Genomic DNA, 19390 nt, shown 5'->3' on the forward strand with positions numbered 1-19390 from the left:
GCAAATAAAAAACGCAATCATAATTTGTGTTCACTTGGTTTTATGTCGGTTTTTTCTGATACAGCAAGTCCAGTCCAGTACATTGATGGTTTTAAAATATGTAGTCCACAAAAACTCCCAAAAATGTCCAAGACAATCCGATGTTTATGTAGGACTCCTCTGACTATACATTTTTTAAAGCCGCTCCACATTCCACACTTATTTATTTTCATTATTGAAAATGCCAATTTTGTGATTATTAACTTTAAAATTCTACTTCTAAAATCAAGTTTACAAATAAATGCCGCAAACTATTTTAAAGATTAAAGACGCTACTATGTTTCGTGGGACACCCTGTATCAACAAGGAGCTTCACCAATAAAGTTTTCAGAAAGTTAATTAAAGATTATTAGAAGCAATAATTTGTCTTTGTGTCAGATTTCTTTGGGCAAAATGTTCCGGTTTCAAATTTTTTAATAATTTTCTTGAATTTCTCCTAAAATACAAGCATAGGGATAATTTACTTATGAAGATATAAATAGACAGCGTTGTGTGTATGCAGTTTCTATATCCTTAAGTAACAATAATAATGATATTATAATCTATTGTGACTTTCAAGCACAATTTGACTTCTTAAACATACATTTTCCGATTCAATCTTTTATAATTTGTTGTCAGCAGATGCGTGTTAAATGACAAAGTATAAAAAGACAACTCCGAAAGTTTAGGGATAATTTACTTATGAAGATATAAATAGACAGCGTTGTGTGTATGCAGTTTCTATATCCTTAAGTAACAATAATAATGATATTATAATCTATACTTTGATGCAGTCTGTCTGTCTGTCCGTTTCAATAAACGTCAAAACGGCTGAACCGATCAGGCCCAACATTTTTGAGGCATCTCACATGATCCAAGGGAAGGTTTAGGGATACTCAGAATTAAAAAATTTGTCCCCAAAAATATTGGATATTTGTCAAAGTTTTTAAGTCCACGAAACAAAATTATTAAATCCGGGAACATTTTTTGTTATTCTTTTATATTGTACAAAGAGAAGATGCTCACAGATAAGAGCCACAATAAAATTTGAAGTAGAGGATGGGCGCGAAGCGCCTTTAAAGCCTAGAAATATTTCGGACGAAGTACAATATTATTATTATTGGTAGACAAACTATTGAGTGTGAGAATGAATATTTTCAGAATAAGATGAAAAAGTATGATTAAAGATTATGTATATTATATAATCCACAATAAGGCTCTCTTATGAACATCAAATAATATGAATTTAAGTTTAAAAATAAAGAAAAAAAATACTAAGTGAAGACTAGTTTAGAAATAAAATACCACAAACTAAACTTTCTGCGTCAATACAAAAAGTATGAAATGTGTTTATAAATTAGTTTTTTTTTCGTATCTAATAAACGTCATAACGGCAGAACCGATATTCAATCCCAGCACCACAGGAGAGGTTTATGGCCGGTGGGTAGTTTAAAAATGTTAAACAAGATTTTGATGTGTCACAAATTTTTGATATCCACCATGAAAACATCTGCAAAATTTTACATTTTTCTTTTAATAAAATATTCGAAAACAGTTTAAGAAACATTTAAGAGCTACAGAAAATGAGTTTTTGGCAAGGATCCGTAGTACAGTTTTATCTTTGCAACCCAATGTCGTAGAACTTTGATATTTAAAATTATGAATTCTGTTAAATCAAGCCTAACTTTGAAATATTAAGGCTTACACCATCAGGTTGCAAAGATTTACAAATTTGACTTTATGACCCAGGCTAAAATTAGTTAATTTATTGTGAGAAAGATCAGCGCAAAATGCCATGCAAGAGTATGTGTAGAATACTATTGAATTTTATTAAGAACTGCCTGAAGTGCTTGCAAGCCTATAGTATATGTAGAATACTATTGAATGTTATTAAAAACTACCTGAAGTGCTTGCAAGCCTATAGTATGTGTAGAATACTATTGAATATTATTAAAAACTAGCTGAAGTGCCATGCAAACCTATAAGTATATGTAGAATACTATTGAAAGTATGTGTAGAATACTATTGAATTTTATTAAAAACTGTAAAATCTTGACAAAAAGTTTTTAAAGAAAAAAGATCGGATTTTTAAAAAATCCATTATTTTAGCCTATGTTACCCCCAGGGTGCTCAAGGGTTTCCTTAATAAACTTCAATCAGATTGTTCCAGTCGTTAGGCCAGCTTACATATAAATATACATACAATTATGTATGGATAATATACAATTATATATATGTATATGAGCTTTATATCGTTTTTAAACAAATACCAATATATGAGCGACATCCCTTTCCCTCTCATACACTCTTTCAATTAAAGTTGTCTAGTTTACAACACTTTTATTTTTACGATGTAATTCCTTGACCAGTAGTTTGAGAGGAAAGGACAGGAACCCGGAAGTGTGTATACACTAATAACAATTTAGGCTAAACCCGTTCAACTTTCCTATACAACAAGATCTAGTCAATATTAGAACTAGTATTACTAGACAACTATGCGGAAGTTACAAGGTTTAAGGCTGACTGGTTTTTGATATTTTTAGATTTAATGCACCGGTTTCGGAACTAATAATTCCTCGACCCAGAGGATAATTCTTGAAGGTTTTCTGGCCCCTGAGGATAATTCTTTAAAGTTTCATGGCCTCTGAGAAACCTAACCCCCGAGGATAACTTTTTAAGGTTTCCTGCCCCCTGAAGATTATTCCTCAAGGTTTCCTGGCCCCTGGGTATACTTCTTGTAGGTTACCTGGCCCCTGAGGATAATTCTTTAAGGCTTCCTAACCCTTGAGGATAATACTTTACGGTTTCCTAGCCCCTGAGGATAATTCCTCAAGGTTTCCTGGCCCCTGCGGATACTTTTTGTAGGTTTCCTAACCCTTGAGGATAATTCTTTAAGGTTTCTTGGCCCCTGAGGATAATTCTTCAAGGTTTCCTAGCCCTTGAAGATAATTCTTCAAGATTCCTTCCTAGGATAATTATTTAAGGTTTCCAGGCACCTGAGGATAATTCTTAGGTTTCCTGGTCTCTGAGGATAATTGTTAAAGGTTTCCTGACCCCTGAGGATAATTCTTGAAGGTTTTCTGGCCCCCGAGGATAATTTTTCAAGGTTTCCTGGCCCCCAAAGATAATTCTTCAAGGTTTCCTGGCCCCTGAGGATAATTCTTCAAGGTTTCCTGTCCCCTGAGGATAATTCTCCAAGGTTTCCTGCCTTCCAGGACCCTGAGAACAATTATTTAAGGTTTCCTGGCCCATGAAGATAATTCTTTGAGGTTTCCTAGCCCTGATGATAATTATCAAAGGTTTCCTGGCCCCTGATGATAATTATCAAAGGTTTCCTGGCCCCTGATGATAATTATCAAAGGTTTCCTGGGCCCTTTGGAGAATTCTTTAAGATTTTTTTCCTTGGATATTCTTTAAGGCTATAAACTTTTCAGCCTTTTAGTTTTGATGTTTTCATGGTTGATTTAAAGCAAAATATACAATTGATATATTATACAGTTCATCTAACATATTTAATACATACGATGCAAAATAACGCTTACATTTATTTTTATATATTTTAGAAATGTTGATATTTATTGACACAAAACCTCACTTTCGTTAAAAACATACAAATTGAAGTTGAAATATCATATTCAATGTGTTAAAATTAATCTAACACAAAAGAAATCAAAATTTTTTTATAACATTTATTAACATTAAATATTTGTACTAATGATATAACAATACATATACAATACATAGATACATGTTTTCTTTTACATGAAACAAAACCCCACCCCCCGCCCCTTGGGTATTGCGAATTTCAATATTCCTGGTATTTCCTGGCCTTGTTGTACAATTTGAAGAATGAATGGTGCAGTGTGTATGCATGGATTTTCTACAGTACTCCGATCATATCAGATTTAATAACTTGGTTTCTAGGTCTCTAGGTTCTAGATTACCAGATACTTACCAGACCTCACATTTGTCCACAGGGTTCATATTTGAACCAAGGGGACAATTAAAATCCTCAGCAAACTCCCTGCTGTTACTAAAGGGACCCTTTACTCTAAACATTCCAGGGGAGTGTGCTCCAGTCTTGATTCTCTTCTCTAGAGCTTTATCTCTGTACTTGGAGCACCAGGTGTTAGCAGCAGATATCCAGAACATCTAGAGTAGAATATATTCATCCTATCCATCCTATTCATCTAATTTATCCTATCCATCCTATTCATCTAATTTATCCTATCCATCCTATTCATCTTATTTATCCTATTTATCCTATTCATCTAATTTATCCTATCCATCCTATCCATCTAATTTATCCTATTTATCTAATTTATCCTATCCATCCTATCCAACCCCTATATTTACCTGTTTCCCTGTGTATCCATGTAATCCCGGAAGCTTGTGTTCCTCTCCATGTCTATGAACCCAGGACTGGTATGCTCTGTATGCCTCCTTGATTCCACCATTATCAGCTATATTCTCACCCTGGGATAAGACAATTAGTCCAGGATGAATTTGTCTCTTCTCCAAAATAAAGAAATGTGAACCCACTAATAATCTGAATGTTTAAGAACGGAATATAGAAGACATTAGGGAATAAAATATCTTGTTGAAAGCCTTGTGACCTCTTGTAATCACAAAGGTCTAAAAATGAACGAAAGCGAGAGAATAGAATGTTAAACATTGTGTCAATTTCCTCGTTGTACTCCGTGTACCTGAGTATTTACTCCATTCAGGGTTTTATTCACTGAATCTGCAGTATAGTTTCCGTACTGCCAGACAATACAGTTGGCTTTCTCAAGAAACCGGTCTTTCGTTGAATCCTCCCACCAGTTCTTAAGATTACCTGGAGAAAAACTGGTTTAAGACGGTTATAACTAGTTAAAACATAGACATTTCAAGTTGAATGGAAAAAAATTAATAAAGAAAACTTTACATCATGCAGTTCGGTTAAAATATTATTGTACAATATGTTTAAATCTTTTATGAAAACTTTTCCAATAATAAATGTAAAAATAGCGAATATAATATATTACCTTCATCGTCGTACTGCCGACCCTGATCATCAAACCCGTGAGTTATCTCGTGTCCAATGACCCAACCTATAGCTCCGTAGTTCATATATGCAGGCCGGTCCGCGTTAAAGAAGTTGCCCTGTAGGATGCCAGCAGGGAACTGGATACTGTTTTCTATAGAGGAGTAGAATGCGTTCACAACTGCAGGTGCTCCGTGCCTCTTCCAATCCGTTTTATCAACCTTCTCCCTGAAAAAAAGTATTTTTGTGCGCTTTTTATGAATTGGTTCAGTGGCCATCCGAGAATTCATGAACATGAACATAAACATAAACATGAACATGAACATGAACATGAACATGAACATGAACATGAACATGAACATGAACATGAACATGAACATGAACATGAACATGAACATGAACATGAACATATACATGAACATGAACATGAACATGAACATGAACATGAAACTGAACATGAACAAGAACACATGAACATGAACATGAACATGAACATGAACATGAACATGAACATGAACATGAACATGAACATGAACATGAACATGAACATGAACATGATTATGAACTATAAACAGACCTTAAGCAGAACCTTAAACTAAACATCAAAATTCAATTGTACCTAAGTTTGCCCCATGAATAGTTGGTTCCCCAGATAGACATTTTTATCCCGTTCATGAAATAGGTTTCAGGATTAATCTCCAGGTTTTCATATAGTTCCTCCAGCCTCCAGTTCTCCAATATCTCCTCCGGGTATCCGATATACTCCTTCATACTCTTCAGCTTTGCCTGATCAAATAGTTTAGGATTGAGAAAACCATCTTAATTTAATGTGGTTAAATTAAAATGTTATGCTCATAGTATTTGTATAGGAAAAAGAATTTATTCAGAAAAATAATCTTTGATTTTAAACACAACATAAAATAGATTTACTGCTTAACAAAATTTATACATTTTTAGCTTTGCAAATAATGTTATCTGTAAAAGATACCAACTGTAAAGACATTTAAAAAAATGTTTTTATTTTTTTTTCAGACCAAGAAAACTTAAAACAGAGCAAAAAAGTATTTTTAATTTGTTTTTAGTTGAAAAGGGAAACTTCATTCCTCTTTGTGACCTTAGCTCTCTCTCTTGTTTTTTCATCCATCCAGTCGATATTGTCAAGGATATTATCAAACTCCGTCCTGATATCCCGAACCATCTCCTCCATAGACTGTTTAGCTTCCTCCTTGAAGTGCTTCCTCACGTACATACTTCCAACAGGGGAGGAGAAGGAACCAGTTGCAGCACCTGATACAATACAATCTATATATATACTTTGCTTGTCTGTCTGTCTGTTTGTTTGGCTGAACCGATCGGCCTAAATTTTGTGTGGAACTCCACATAACCCCAAATTCGAAAAAAAATCCGCCAAAATTTGAAAATGATTTACAATACAATACAATACAATACAATACAATACAATACAATACAATACAATACAATACTGTTTGTTTGTTTGTATCTAATAAACGTCAAAACGGCTGAACCGATCGGGCCCAAATTTTTTGTGGGACATCACGTGACCACAGGGAAGGTTTACGAATGATAAAAATTTTAACAAAATGTGTTTTAAAGGTTTTTATTTTTATAAAAAAATTAAATTCTCGAAAATCCGCGAATTTTTTTTTTATAAATCCGCAACATTTTTTTCTTCTTTGTTTTAAAATGTAAACAAAAAGAACATTTTCACAATTTAAACAGAAGATGGGCGCGAAGTGCCCTAAAAGCCTAAAAAGAAGGGCGTGAAGCGCCTCGAATTTCTAGTACAATAAAATACAATACAATGCAATAAAATACAATACAATACAATACAAAAAAATACAATACAATACAATAAAATACAATACAATACAATACAATACAATACAATACAATACAATACAATACAATACAATACAATACGATTCAATACAATTCAATACAATACAATACATTTTTTTTGTCTTTTCTGTTTGAATAAAAAAAGACTTTTCCGTACATAAAAAAATACCTCACATAATTTACTTTTTGGTGAATTGGACATTTTTGTTAGTCTGCGGATAGTTTTGGGATTGGACTCAAACAAACCAACAAACGGACAACCCAAAAAATATTTGGTTTTGGCCTGGATGTAAATAATCTATGTTTTGGCCTGGATGTAAATAATCTATGTTTTGGCCTGGATGTAACTAATCTATGTTTTTGCCTGGATGTAACTAATCTAGGTTGTAACTAATCTATGTTTTGGCCTGGATGTAACTAATCTACGTTTTGGCCTGGATGTAACTAATCTAGGTTGTAACTAATCTATGTTTTGGCCTGGATGTAACTAATCTACGTTTTGGCCTGGATGTAACTAATCTACGTTTTGGCCTGGATGTAACTAAGCTATGTTTTGGCCTGGATGTAACTAATCTATGTTTTGGCCTGGATGTAACTAATCTATTTTTTGGCCTGGATGTAACTAATCTATGTTTTGGCCTGGGTGTAACTAATCTATGTTTTGGTCTGGATGTATGTAACTAATCTATGTAAATACAACTTTTATACTTTACTTAATGTTCAGTTTAAGTTTAAACTGAAGAATTATTGTGAGAAAACTTGAGACAAGCGATTAATTAAAAACAATTACGTCATTATTACATTTCATCCATCTTTTCCAATTGAGAAGAATTTGTTCGTGCAATAAATACTGCTTTTGAACCACACACGCGGATTAGTTGATTTCTAAAAATTTAAACTTAACAAAATATGAAATTAATCTCTTTCAAGGTTATCAAATTAATACACTGCATGGTTATTGGTTAGTCCATAAAAAACACATAAAAATCGAGTTATTAAAGGGACTGTAAGCGTACTGTAAAGTGATCCTATACTTTTAAACCTAGAAAAACGACACTACATTCCACATTATTGATCAGATAAAGGTTTCAAGAGTACCGTTGTAAATCTGGCATTGTCAGCTGTGTATAGAGGTTCACTTGAAATTACCCCTACAGTTAATCCTTAAATATCGTCTTTGATTTTTGATCCACTTTTTAACTTTTTGAGACGCTGTTTGAAGCTATAGACAAGAGCACAATAGATCATAACATAAAGTCTACACTAGACTCCCACATTTATATGTAGATGGGCTCCTGCAGTTGTAATCATGAATTATCTATGTATCCCACTATTTCCTATTCTGTAAAAATATTGTGAAACTTAATACGTCTCCGGAGTCCTTGGTTTCCAGGTTCAGTTAAATCCAAGGAATATTTTTACTCTAGTAATTCTATCAAATGTATAAACTACTTTGCATAAGATAAAATCGCACCCTGATCTCCTATAGTTCTTCTTCAATCTTTTTGTTTGAAATATTATTTAAATTAGGTGCAAAAAAATAATCATAAAAGCCAAGAGCTATTTTCCACCTAATTTCTTTATACTTGTACTGTTAAAATAATCATCAATTTGTAATTGTAAACTCGTTCTGTACACAGATACATATATTTTAGCAATAAACGTTACGCTAATCCTTTACTAATTGTATAGGCTATCAACTATACCGAGAGCGTACGCATATTTGTTATTATAAGGAGATTCTGGCCTAACCAATATAGAGAACAGTTGTAAGTGTACAGTACAGCTAACTGAGCACACAGGTAGAGAACTATCATTCCCCAAGTAGACCCACTCAACATAGAATCTCAAAACCAGCCAAAGAACATTCCCGTGGTTCTTCCGAATTCCACCATACAAATTTGTTGTATATACCCAGGGGGGCTCCTATGTTTTTTTTTCAGGGGAGGGAGGCTCACCATCTGTTGGGGCCTTAAACCTTCCTGATCAAGGGGGCTGAACCCCCACAGCACCCCATATTAACCCACTAAAAACTCTGGATCTTTTCAAGTACAGGGCCGACATTAAAGTAGTTAAAGCAAGCTGTACAGTACACAAACAGGCAAAACGGAACGGTACACCAAATGAGTCATCCCATTCTAGTGAAATGAAAGTGATATAGGACCTGTGCATGCCTTCCATCTCTCCGTCTTGCTCTTAGTGCCAGTAATATTCTTAGAGAACTCAAGTTGTATTCTCTGCGCAGACTCAGTAAAATATCCCAGGGATGCCCGCGCAGTTCGCCACATCATATAGTTCGCTATACTTCTGCAATATTTAAAATTAAAAAACATTTAAAAGAGAAAATAAACGATTTAAAGAGACCCCTAAAACCATTATTGAAATGCGAATCAATTGGCATTTTCTTTGTTCAAAGTTTTAATCTGGATTTTGTGCAGCTCCCAAAACTACAATGGGAAAGCTGTTACTCACTGGCGCAGAAATTATGCATATCTAAATTTAAACTATACAAATATATCAAAAGTTGTTTTTACAAAAATTTATTCATCGTATATATTACTTTGATTTTTCCCGCCATAAAAAAATGGGTCGAAAAAATTCCCTTATTGATCTAAAAATAAGGTATAATGGAAAGGATCCAGATCCAGACTGTTATGAAAAGTTTCATCAGTTATTAAGACTGGGTCGACTTTAAAGTGTCACAACACCTTTGACTTTGATTTTAGTCGACTAACTCACTGAAACTATTTTGTGAACCTAATTAATTACATTTTAGAACTGCAAAGCACTTTTTAGTTTCAGTTTTTTCTAAGTAATTGACAAAATTACCATCAAATTTTTTCGTGAGAGCTTGCATCCTTTGCACCACTGAGTAAGGTGTACCTGTTGCTAAACTTTGCACCACTGTGGAAGGTGTACCTGTTGCTAAACTTTGGACCACTGTGGAAGGTGTACCTGTTGCTAAACTTTGGACCACTGTGGAAGGTGTACCTGTTGCTAAACTTTGGTAGAAGAATAGTTAGATTCTTCAAATATCCAGGTTCATCTACAATCACACGCTCATTCTCATCAACCTGAAAAAACGAGTCTAATTGCGCACATTTTGTAATCCCTATATCTTTGTAATCTAATGGTGTAAACCTTTGATATTTCAAACTTAGACTGTTTACTCTAACAGAATTAATATTTTGAAATATCTAAGGCCTATATCATTTGGTTGCAAAGATATAAGGATTAGAATATATGAGTTTTTGACAAGGACTCAATTTCTTAATAAATTTTGACATTTTAGTTTTTTCTTTAAATCACAGTTTATCTAACTATGCTTCTGGGGGCGCTTTTATTCTCTGTTTTCCTAACTTTAAAAAATCTACGAAAATGCATTGCAAAGAAAAATACAGTTATGAACCTGACAGACTATGAAGTACATGATTCTTCCATTCGGTTCAGCCGTGTTTATGTTTTAGAACCAAGTTGTTGATAATAATATGTTCCCACCAATCAATCCTTTATTTAATCCCCTGAGGTTATTTGAATACATTAAAAATGTAGAATAGATGTATAAATCCTTTAATCCTTTATACATAATGGACGGATTTAGTCAGCTCAGTTACACATAGAGCTTTTACTAGATTTATTCAATATATCTATATTTATTCCTTTACAATGTATAATATATATTATCATAAAGTTTTTGCATTATATAATTGGACCGTGTTTTTTAAAAGACGAAAGTTTAAAGTTTAGTTTATGAATAACACATTTTAAGTTGAAAAGGCAATCAGAGGACAGAGGGCAAAACTTGTGTATCTTAAAGCGTTATTTCAAATGACCCTTCATGCAAAGATGGATATGTCCGATTTACAACGGTACCCTCGAAGATATTTACGTTTTTCACTTTTGTAGAGAAACCACAATTGAAAATGATAAAGGAATTGAGTCTTTGTAACGAAATCAAATATATAAACCCCAATATCTTTAGAACCCGATGTTGTGAACCTTTGATATTTCAAACTCTGATTATTTGATTCAACAGAATTCATAGTTTGAAATATCTAAGGTCAGTAACATTTGGTTCCAAAGATATAGTGATTAGAAAATCAGAGTTTGTGGCGAAGACTCAATTCCTTTTCAAGATTAACAACATTGATATCTAATTCATGCTTTATCAGACAAATTTTTTACGGGTACCATTGTGAATCAGGCATTTTCCTCTTTGTATGAAAGGTCACTTGAAATTACGGCTTTATCTCCCCCTCAACGGTTCAGCCTGAGAAGTTGGATACACCTTAGTGTTATACCAGGGTATATCTCCGATTTAAGGCGTTTAACCTTCAACCATAGATAAATAAATAAACATAGATAGCTTATGTACGCAAAATCACCAAGAATTGTACAGTCCGCGAACTCATACTTCTAGGGGTCAAAGTGTACTTCAATGATAAGCGGGGTGGTTTGGTGTTTTAATGGATTTCATAATTATTAAACCACTCAGGAGGGAATTTTATATTGAGAATATTAAATTATTTCACTGAGCAATATATCATATTGACGAGAACTGAATAAGGACATGAGAAGGACTGAACTAACTTAGATTTCTTTTTACAGAACTCATGTACACCACAAGTACTCAATGACATAAGAACAGCCAATGTTCACAACTGACCTAGTTAATCTATATAATAGGAATATTTTTAAAACATCTCTGTACATTTATATCTTTCAAGATGAAAAATGTCGTCTTATGCGCAATCTATCTTTATCTATGCCTTCAACTCAAAAGTTTATACATTGCATATCGAGATCAGTCACCGCGAAGAGCTAAGCGCTATTCCGTACAAAGTTTCGCCGTTAGTTAAAATTTTAATTTCAAGATTTATAAATGGTCTGCACTACTACCTGCGCAATATCTTCAGTAAGAATATTATTTATATATTCCAGCCAGGGAACCATGGGAGCATAATTATGAAGATCCTTCACTAATACAGGGTTGTACAACCGGCTTGCATTCCTTCTCTCCTCTCTGGCCTGGGACGCATGCGCAAGTTCGATCTCGAAGAGAAGTGATTCCTTTAATTCCTTTTCCGCCCTTTCACGTGGAGCTCCCAAAAGAACAGCGGTATTGACCTGAATATTATTCAGTGTCATATTGCATACATCAGAACTTTAGAATATATGTAACGTATGTGTGTGACTGCGACTTTTAAAACGCTTATTAACTTTTCAGACAACGAAGGTCGTCTTGCGCCTAGGGCCCAAAGAAGACAAATTATAGTATAGAGACAAATTGTAAACTAAGATACATAATCTTGAGCTGAGATACACAATCTTGAGCTAAGATACATAATCTTGAGCTAAGATACACAATCTTGAGCTAAGATACATAATCCTGAGCTAGGATACATAATCTTGAGCTAGGATACATAATCTTGAGCTAAGATACATAATATTGAGCTAAGACACATAATCTTGAGCTAAGATACATAATCTTGAGCTAAGATACACAATCTTGAGCTAAGATACATACTCTTGAGCTAAGATACATATTCTTGAGCTAAGATACATGTTCTTGAGCTAAGATACATAATCTTGAACTAATATACACAACCTTGAACTAAGATATACAACCTTAAGCCAAAATACACAATCTCGAGCTAAGATCAACCTTGAGCTAAGATACATAACCTTGAACTAAGAGAAACAACCTACAGCTAAGATACACAACCTTGAGCTATGATACACAACCTTGAGGTAAATACACAACCTAGAGCTAAGATACACAATCTTGAGCTAAGATAAACAACCTAGAGCTAAGATACACAATCTTGAGCTAAGATACACAACCTTGAGCTAAGATAAACAACCTAGAGCTAAGATACACAACTTTGAGCTAAGATACACAACCTTGAGCTAAGATACACAACCTTGAGCTAAGATACATAACCTTGAACTAAGAAACACAACCTTGAGCTAAGATACACAAACGTAAGCTAAATTAAACAACTTGAGAGCTGAAATACTCAACTTTGAGCTAAAAAATACAACTTTGAGCTAAGATACATAACCTTGAGCTAAAATACACAACCTTAAGGTAAAATACAAAACGTTGGGCTAAAATACACAAACTTGAGCTAACATAATCCAACTAGAGCTGGGTTCACAAACCTTAGCTGAGATACACAACCTTGAGAACAAATACTCAATATTAAGCTAAAAGGCTCAATTATCCTTGAGCTCAGATACATAATCTTGAGCTAAAATGCACACTGTAAATATATCAAAGCTGGATGTAACTAGGTAATTAAGTATGTTTGTATGAAACTCCCAACCCTGATTTGAAGATATAAATATATATGAGTATAGAAACTTTGATTTGACTGTTTTAATTTCACTAAAAGAAACTAACCATATAATTGAAGTAACTGATTACATCAGGATCCTCTAGTCCATTAATCAGATATTCTCTGGACACACCTAGAGATGCCTAAACCAAACCTCATTCAAACAAATCCGGGATTTCTAACAAGGTTTTAACAACTTTTCAAATATTTACTCTCATATCAGGAGCAGGGAAAGTTTTCGAATTTAGAGACGGACCAAAGATGGGGCAAAATCCAAGACTTTAATTTAATTACATTGAGAACCAGGGGTTTAATGTAGGGATGACTAGGTTTTCATTAACGAAAGTCGGATAAATAAAAATAGATATCGGGAGTACTAATAAATAAATAAAACTATATATCGGGAGTACGAGATAAATAGAAATAGATTTCGGGAGTACTATTAGATAAATAAAAATAGATATCGGGAATATTAGCAGATAAATAAAAATAGATTTCGGGAGTACTAATAGAAAAATAAAAATAGATATCGGGAGTACTAATCAATAAATAAAATTAGATTTAGGGAGTACTAATAGAAAAATAAAAATAGATTTCGGGAGTACTAATACATAAATAAAAATAGATTTCGTGAGTACAAATAGATAAATAAAAATAGATTTCGGGAGTACTAATACATAAATAAAAATAGATTTCGGGAGTACTAACACATAAATAAAAATAGATTGCGGGAGTACTGGTAGATAAATAAAAATAGATTTCGGGAGTACTAATGGATAAATAAAAATAGATTTCGGGAGTAGTAATAGATAGATAAAAATAAATTTCTGGAGTACTAATAGATAAATAAAAAAAAATATCGGGAGTATTAGTAGATAAATAAGAATAGATATCGGTAGTACTAGTAGATAAATAAAAATAGATTTCGGGAGTACTAATAAATTAATAAAAATAGATTTCGGGAGTACTAATAGATAAATAAAAATAGATTTCGGGAGTACTAATAAATTAATAAAAATAGATTTCGGGAGTACTAATAAATAATTAAAAATAGATATCGGGAGTACTAAAAGATAAATAAAAATAGATATCGGGAGTAATAATAAATAAATAAAAATAAATATCGGGAGTACTAATAGATTAATAAAAATGGATATCGGGAGTACTAATAAATAAATAAAACTAGATATCGGGAGTAGTAATAGATAAATAAAAATAGATATCGGTAGTACTAGTAGATAAATAAAAATAGATATCGGGTATACTAAGTATAAATAAATTTCGGGAGTATTAGTAGATAAATAAAAATAGATATCAGGAGTATTAGTAGATAAATAAAAATAGATATCGGGAGTACTAATAGATAAATAAAAATAGATATCGGGAGTACTAATACATAAATAAAAATAGATATCGGGAGTACTAATAAATAAATAAAAATAGATATCGGGTATACTATTAGAGAAATAAAAATAGATTTTCAAGAGTTTAAATCGGATGAATAAAAAAGATAATATAAAAATGATGATGAATGAATAAAATCTGTTCCTGATCTATATCTATTAGTCTCCAACTTGAGTTCTTTGAGTCCGTCACCACGGAGAAATCAATGAGATAGTCTGTTGAGTAACCGTTCCTACGGAACTTGTAGGTGGAGTCAATCCAGGAAAAACTAGTCTCGTCCCAGTTCTCCTCTAGGACGGGCCAACCTCCCAGGTTCTTCAACATATCCTGGAGAGGTTGAAGTCCAATTCTCTCAATCCGTTCTTCATCCATACACGCTTTATATGCATTCCTGAAATATAGAAAATGAATGAGCACAACACTCAGATATTTTATCATTAATTAGAAATTAATTAAACCCTTCTCCAGGTCCTCGGAGTGACAGCTAACGTCCTTGAAGTGGAGTATCTCAATATTAGGTCTAGCAGACTCATAATTAGTATTTATCCCAGAACACAATAAAATTTAAAGGACTTGAGTCTTTGCCACAAATTCAAATGGTGAATGCTAATATCTTTGCAACCTGATGGTGTAAACCTTTTATATTTCAAACTTAGATTATTTTATCCAGCACAATTCATAGTTTAAAATATTATAAGGTCTATGACATTGGGTTGCAAAGATACAGGGATTAGAAAATTAGAGTTTGTGACAAAGGCTAAATTCCTTTAAAAATAAAATTTCAAGGGTAATTTTTATGAAAATTAAATAAGGTGCAGATTGAAATTTTATTGTTGAATTCTGTAATGAATGACCAGTGACGGAGGATAACTAATTAATCGCAACTATTCCTAGAAATACGGGACAAAGATGCGCGTGCCTGGTTTTAATTTAAATCATTTTTTATTATGCAAGTCGTCTTGCAGAATAAATAAATAAGTAATTTTTGTTAATTCAAATCTTAAAATTCAAACAGAGGTTTGAATTTTTTTGTGGAATATCGTTAATTTAGAACGAGTAATCTCGATATCTAATTTGGGCACTTTTAAATTGAGGATACACGCTATATCCCTTCATCTTAGTTATCCCTGCAGGGATATCGAAGAAGAGGTTGAAACGTTAGGGTTACATGCTTAATCCTGAGATTCACAACACAAAAGTTAGTTTTCCTTATTTTTAAATAACTAGCTCCAGCTTCACCTTGCCATAGTGAATACTCTGCTCTCCCCCTCCTCTGGTTCTGCCTCTAGTATCTCTCGGAGCTGCTGGATCAGATCATCTCCAATTATAGAGAACTGAGAACTAAACAGAAAACAATAAATAATTGAAATAGATAATTTGTAAAAATTTGACGCGTTCAATATTGAAACGTTGTAAGCACTAAATATTGAACTGTTGTAAGCACTAAATATTGAAACGTTGTAAGCCATAAATATTGAAACGTTGTAAGCACTAAATATTGAAACGTTGTAAGCACTAAATACTGAGACGTTATAAGCGCTAAATATTGAAACGTTTTAAGCACTAAATACTGAAACGTTATAAGCACTAATATTGAAATGTTGTAAGCACTAAATATTAAAACGTTGTAAGCACTAAATATTGAAACGTTGACTAAAAGGGACGGGGGTCCTAATCGGAAAATGTCCATGAGATTTTGCAAAATTACAAAACCCCCGATTTTGTTCTCATCAAATCCTTCCCCACTCTAAATAACTACCCGACGCATTATAATAAAGCATGTTTACGAAATCTTCATGATTAAATAAACCTGCATGTAATTAACTAATTAATACATTTCAATTCAATTTAACCAATTTACAACTAAATATTTTCAATTATTTGTATAAACAAATTAATAACTATTTATTATTTACAATTATTCATTATGTAGAATTACATTATAGGTTTATAATACTCGCAGTTTTGTATGAGCTTTCAAACTATTTTATTGAACAATTCTGACTATCCTAAGCTATTCTAAACTATCCTAAACTATCCTAAACTATCCTAAGCTATCCTAAACTATCCTTAACTATCCTAAACTATCCTAAGCTATCCTAAACTATCCTTAACTGCCCTAAACTATCCTAAGCTATCCTAAACTATCCTGAACTATCCTAAACTATCTTGAGCTATTCTTAACTATCCTTAACTGCCTTAAACTATCCTAATCTATCCTAAACTAATTATCCTTAACTGTCTTATACTATATTAAACTATCCTAAACTATCCTAATCTATCCTAAACTATCCTAAACTATCTATAACTATCCCAATCTATTCTAAACTATCCTAAACTATCCTAATATTTTGAATCGAATCTAGTATCCTGGACTCAAGAAATACTCCTATTTATGTTTATTAATCTAAAAATCAATCTTCTGATTTCTATTTATTTTCTTGTGGAAAAGATTTCAAATCAGTTTATTTATTTAACTAAGTTGTGAGCAGTAGTAATCATGAGAGTATCTTTGTATACAAGAAACCTCCATTGTAGTTTCTACATTAGAGAAACTGAATCAAAGGAGAGATGATAAGTGGGATCATTAATTATTGTTGCAAGAACCTCTTTCTTAATCCTGCATTCTCCATTCTTAATCATTGATTTAGGAGTATTTCTCACCTTAATCCTCTGCTATAGGAATATTTTTTCCTAACAATTTAGAATTACTTTTTTCATACATTTCTTTAGGATTACTTCTTCCATACATTTCTTTAGGATTACTTCTTCCATACATTTCTTTAGGATTACTTCTTCCATTCATTTCTTTAGGATTACTTGTTTCATACATTTCTTTAGGATTACTTGTTTCATACATTTCTTTAGGATTACTTCTTTTTTAACATCAATCCCATAAAATCAGATTGATCAATAAGTTTATTTTCTTTTTTATACTTTGTAGTCTTAATCTTTTAACATTGATAATAATAAAATTCAATCGTTAATTAAATAAGACTTTTAAAAAAAAGTTATCTATGATTACTTTCAAAGAATTAAATCCTACCCTTCTTAGTGCAGTGCAGTTAACGGAATCCTTAATTAATGATCCTATAGAAAAATATGCATTTTCAGTGTTTAATTAGACAAACCATATACTTCTAGAATGACAAAATGAAATTCCAAAGTGAGCAGAGTAAATATTTGCAAGGTTGGGCTTAACCCTTATCCTTGTGTCTAGAGAACTTACATTTGTAAACATTGTAGTTCTTTGGTATTCATAGAGAAATATATCTTTAGTTCATGGTACACCTATAGTAATATATCCTAGTCCCAGGTATACCTATAGTAATATATTCTAGTCCCAGGTATACCTAGAGTAATATATTCCTAGTCCCTGGTATACCTAGAGTAATATATCCTAGTCCCTGGTATACCTAGAGTAATATATCCTAGTCCCTGGTATACCTAGAGTAATATATCCTAGTCCCAGGTATACTTAGAGTAATATATCCTAGTCCCTGGTATACCTAGAGTAATATATTCTAGTCCCTGGTATACCTAGAGTATTATATCCTAGTCCCTGGTATACCTGTATTAATATATCCTAGTCCCAGGTATACCTAAAGTAATATATCCTAGTCCCTGTAGCTATATATCCTAGTCCCTGGTATACCTATAGTAATATATCTTGGTATATAGGTTACCTAGATGATCTATCGTCTTGAATTACGACTCTATGTTCAAATCCTCCACATGTAAACTTGTAGAAGTCGTCACACGGATCTACTGTTTTATCCATGTTATTCAGGATCATGTGAGACGTACCTGATAACAAACCCATCTCATTATTTCAGAATTTTAATTTTAATTCTATTTGTTCTATTTCTGATGTTTATAAAATTTTCAATAGTTTGAGATTGGTTTCCTATGCATCCTTCCGAAAGACAAAGATCTCGCTGCTTGTCTTCCTGGTTTAGTTTCCCTTGATCAGGTTCAAGATTACTCACGGTACTTCTATGAGTACAAACCACTATTAGTGCAATAATTAGTCCGATGCACAGTGCAAAACTGAGTAGAAGGGTCGCCACGAGAGCCTTGATCGACGAGGTTCGGGATTTTTTAAACGTCGTCATCTCGCTGGGTTCAGGGAGACAACTATCCACCGAGATCAGATCCTTTCTTGAACCCTTCTCAGGTACTGACATTTTCAGTGGAAAGTATTACATAGTCTTAGAACCGGAAGTGGAACTAAATACTGAAGATATCTAGGAGTTCTGTATCCGGTTTCGTCAGTTTATTCTGAAACTATAAGAACACATTCTGTGTGAGAGGTTTCAAATCAGTAAAAACAATTCGTAAAACAATAAAAACAAGACAAATGAATATTAGATAAATCTGATCGTACATGATAAACTTCAAGTTCTGATAGTTTGCGTATACTGAGATAATATGCGTCGTGTACCCCACACATCTCACTAAAATATAAACATTTCAAGAATTCAAGGGAAAAAATTAACACAGATTAATCGAGACGTAATATAAAGAGATAATCAGAAAAATATCCAAGAAGTTTTCTCCTTAAACCCAGTTATTGGAAAATCCGCAAAGGACTGGTTTTTTAGAAATACTTTAAATATATGCAGTTACAATTTCTGTACGTTTAACGGCAACAGATGCAAAATTATTGATGATTTATTTTTTCTTTAAATACATATTTGAACTTTAAGCTATAGCAATTCAAAAGAAAGGACGGGAGGGG

At 32.8% G+C, this 19390-nt stretch overlaps 1 protein-coding gene across 1 annotated transcript; it reads right to left on the bottom strand.

Moving 5' to 3' along the window:
- Positions 1–3843: 3843 nt before the first annotated feature.
- On the bottom strand, positions 3844–18955 carry LOC111696229 (neprilysin-2). The gene is made up of 14 exons (XM_023465775.1): positions 18557–18955; positions 18336–18456; positions 15889–15990; positions 14794–15040; positions 13311–13388; positions 11804–12031; positions 9896–9978; positions 9069–9211; positions 6159–6331; positions 5664–5830; positions 5046–5272; positions 4725–4855; positions 4375–4494; positions 3844–4170 (listed from the first exon to the last, which is right to left on the bottom strand). Exons 1-14 carry the CDS (start codon positions 18834–18836, stop codon positions 3970–3972), a joined length of 2301 nt encoding a protein of 766 aa, XP_023321543.1. The 5' UTR covers positions 18837–18955; the 3' UTR covers positions 3844–3969.
- Positions 18956–19390: the final 435 nt, after the last annotated feature.

Source organism: Eurytemora carolleeae, unplaced genomic scaffold (genome assembly GCF_000591075.1).
Source record: "Eurytemora carolleeae unplaced genomic scaffold, Eaff_2.0 scaffold12, whole genome shotgun sequence".
In the NCBI taxonomy this organism is placed as follows: Eukaryota; Metazoa; Arthropoda; class Copepoda; order Calanoida; family Temoridae; genus Eurytemora; species Eurytemora carolleeae.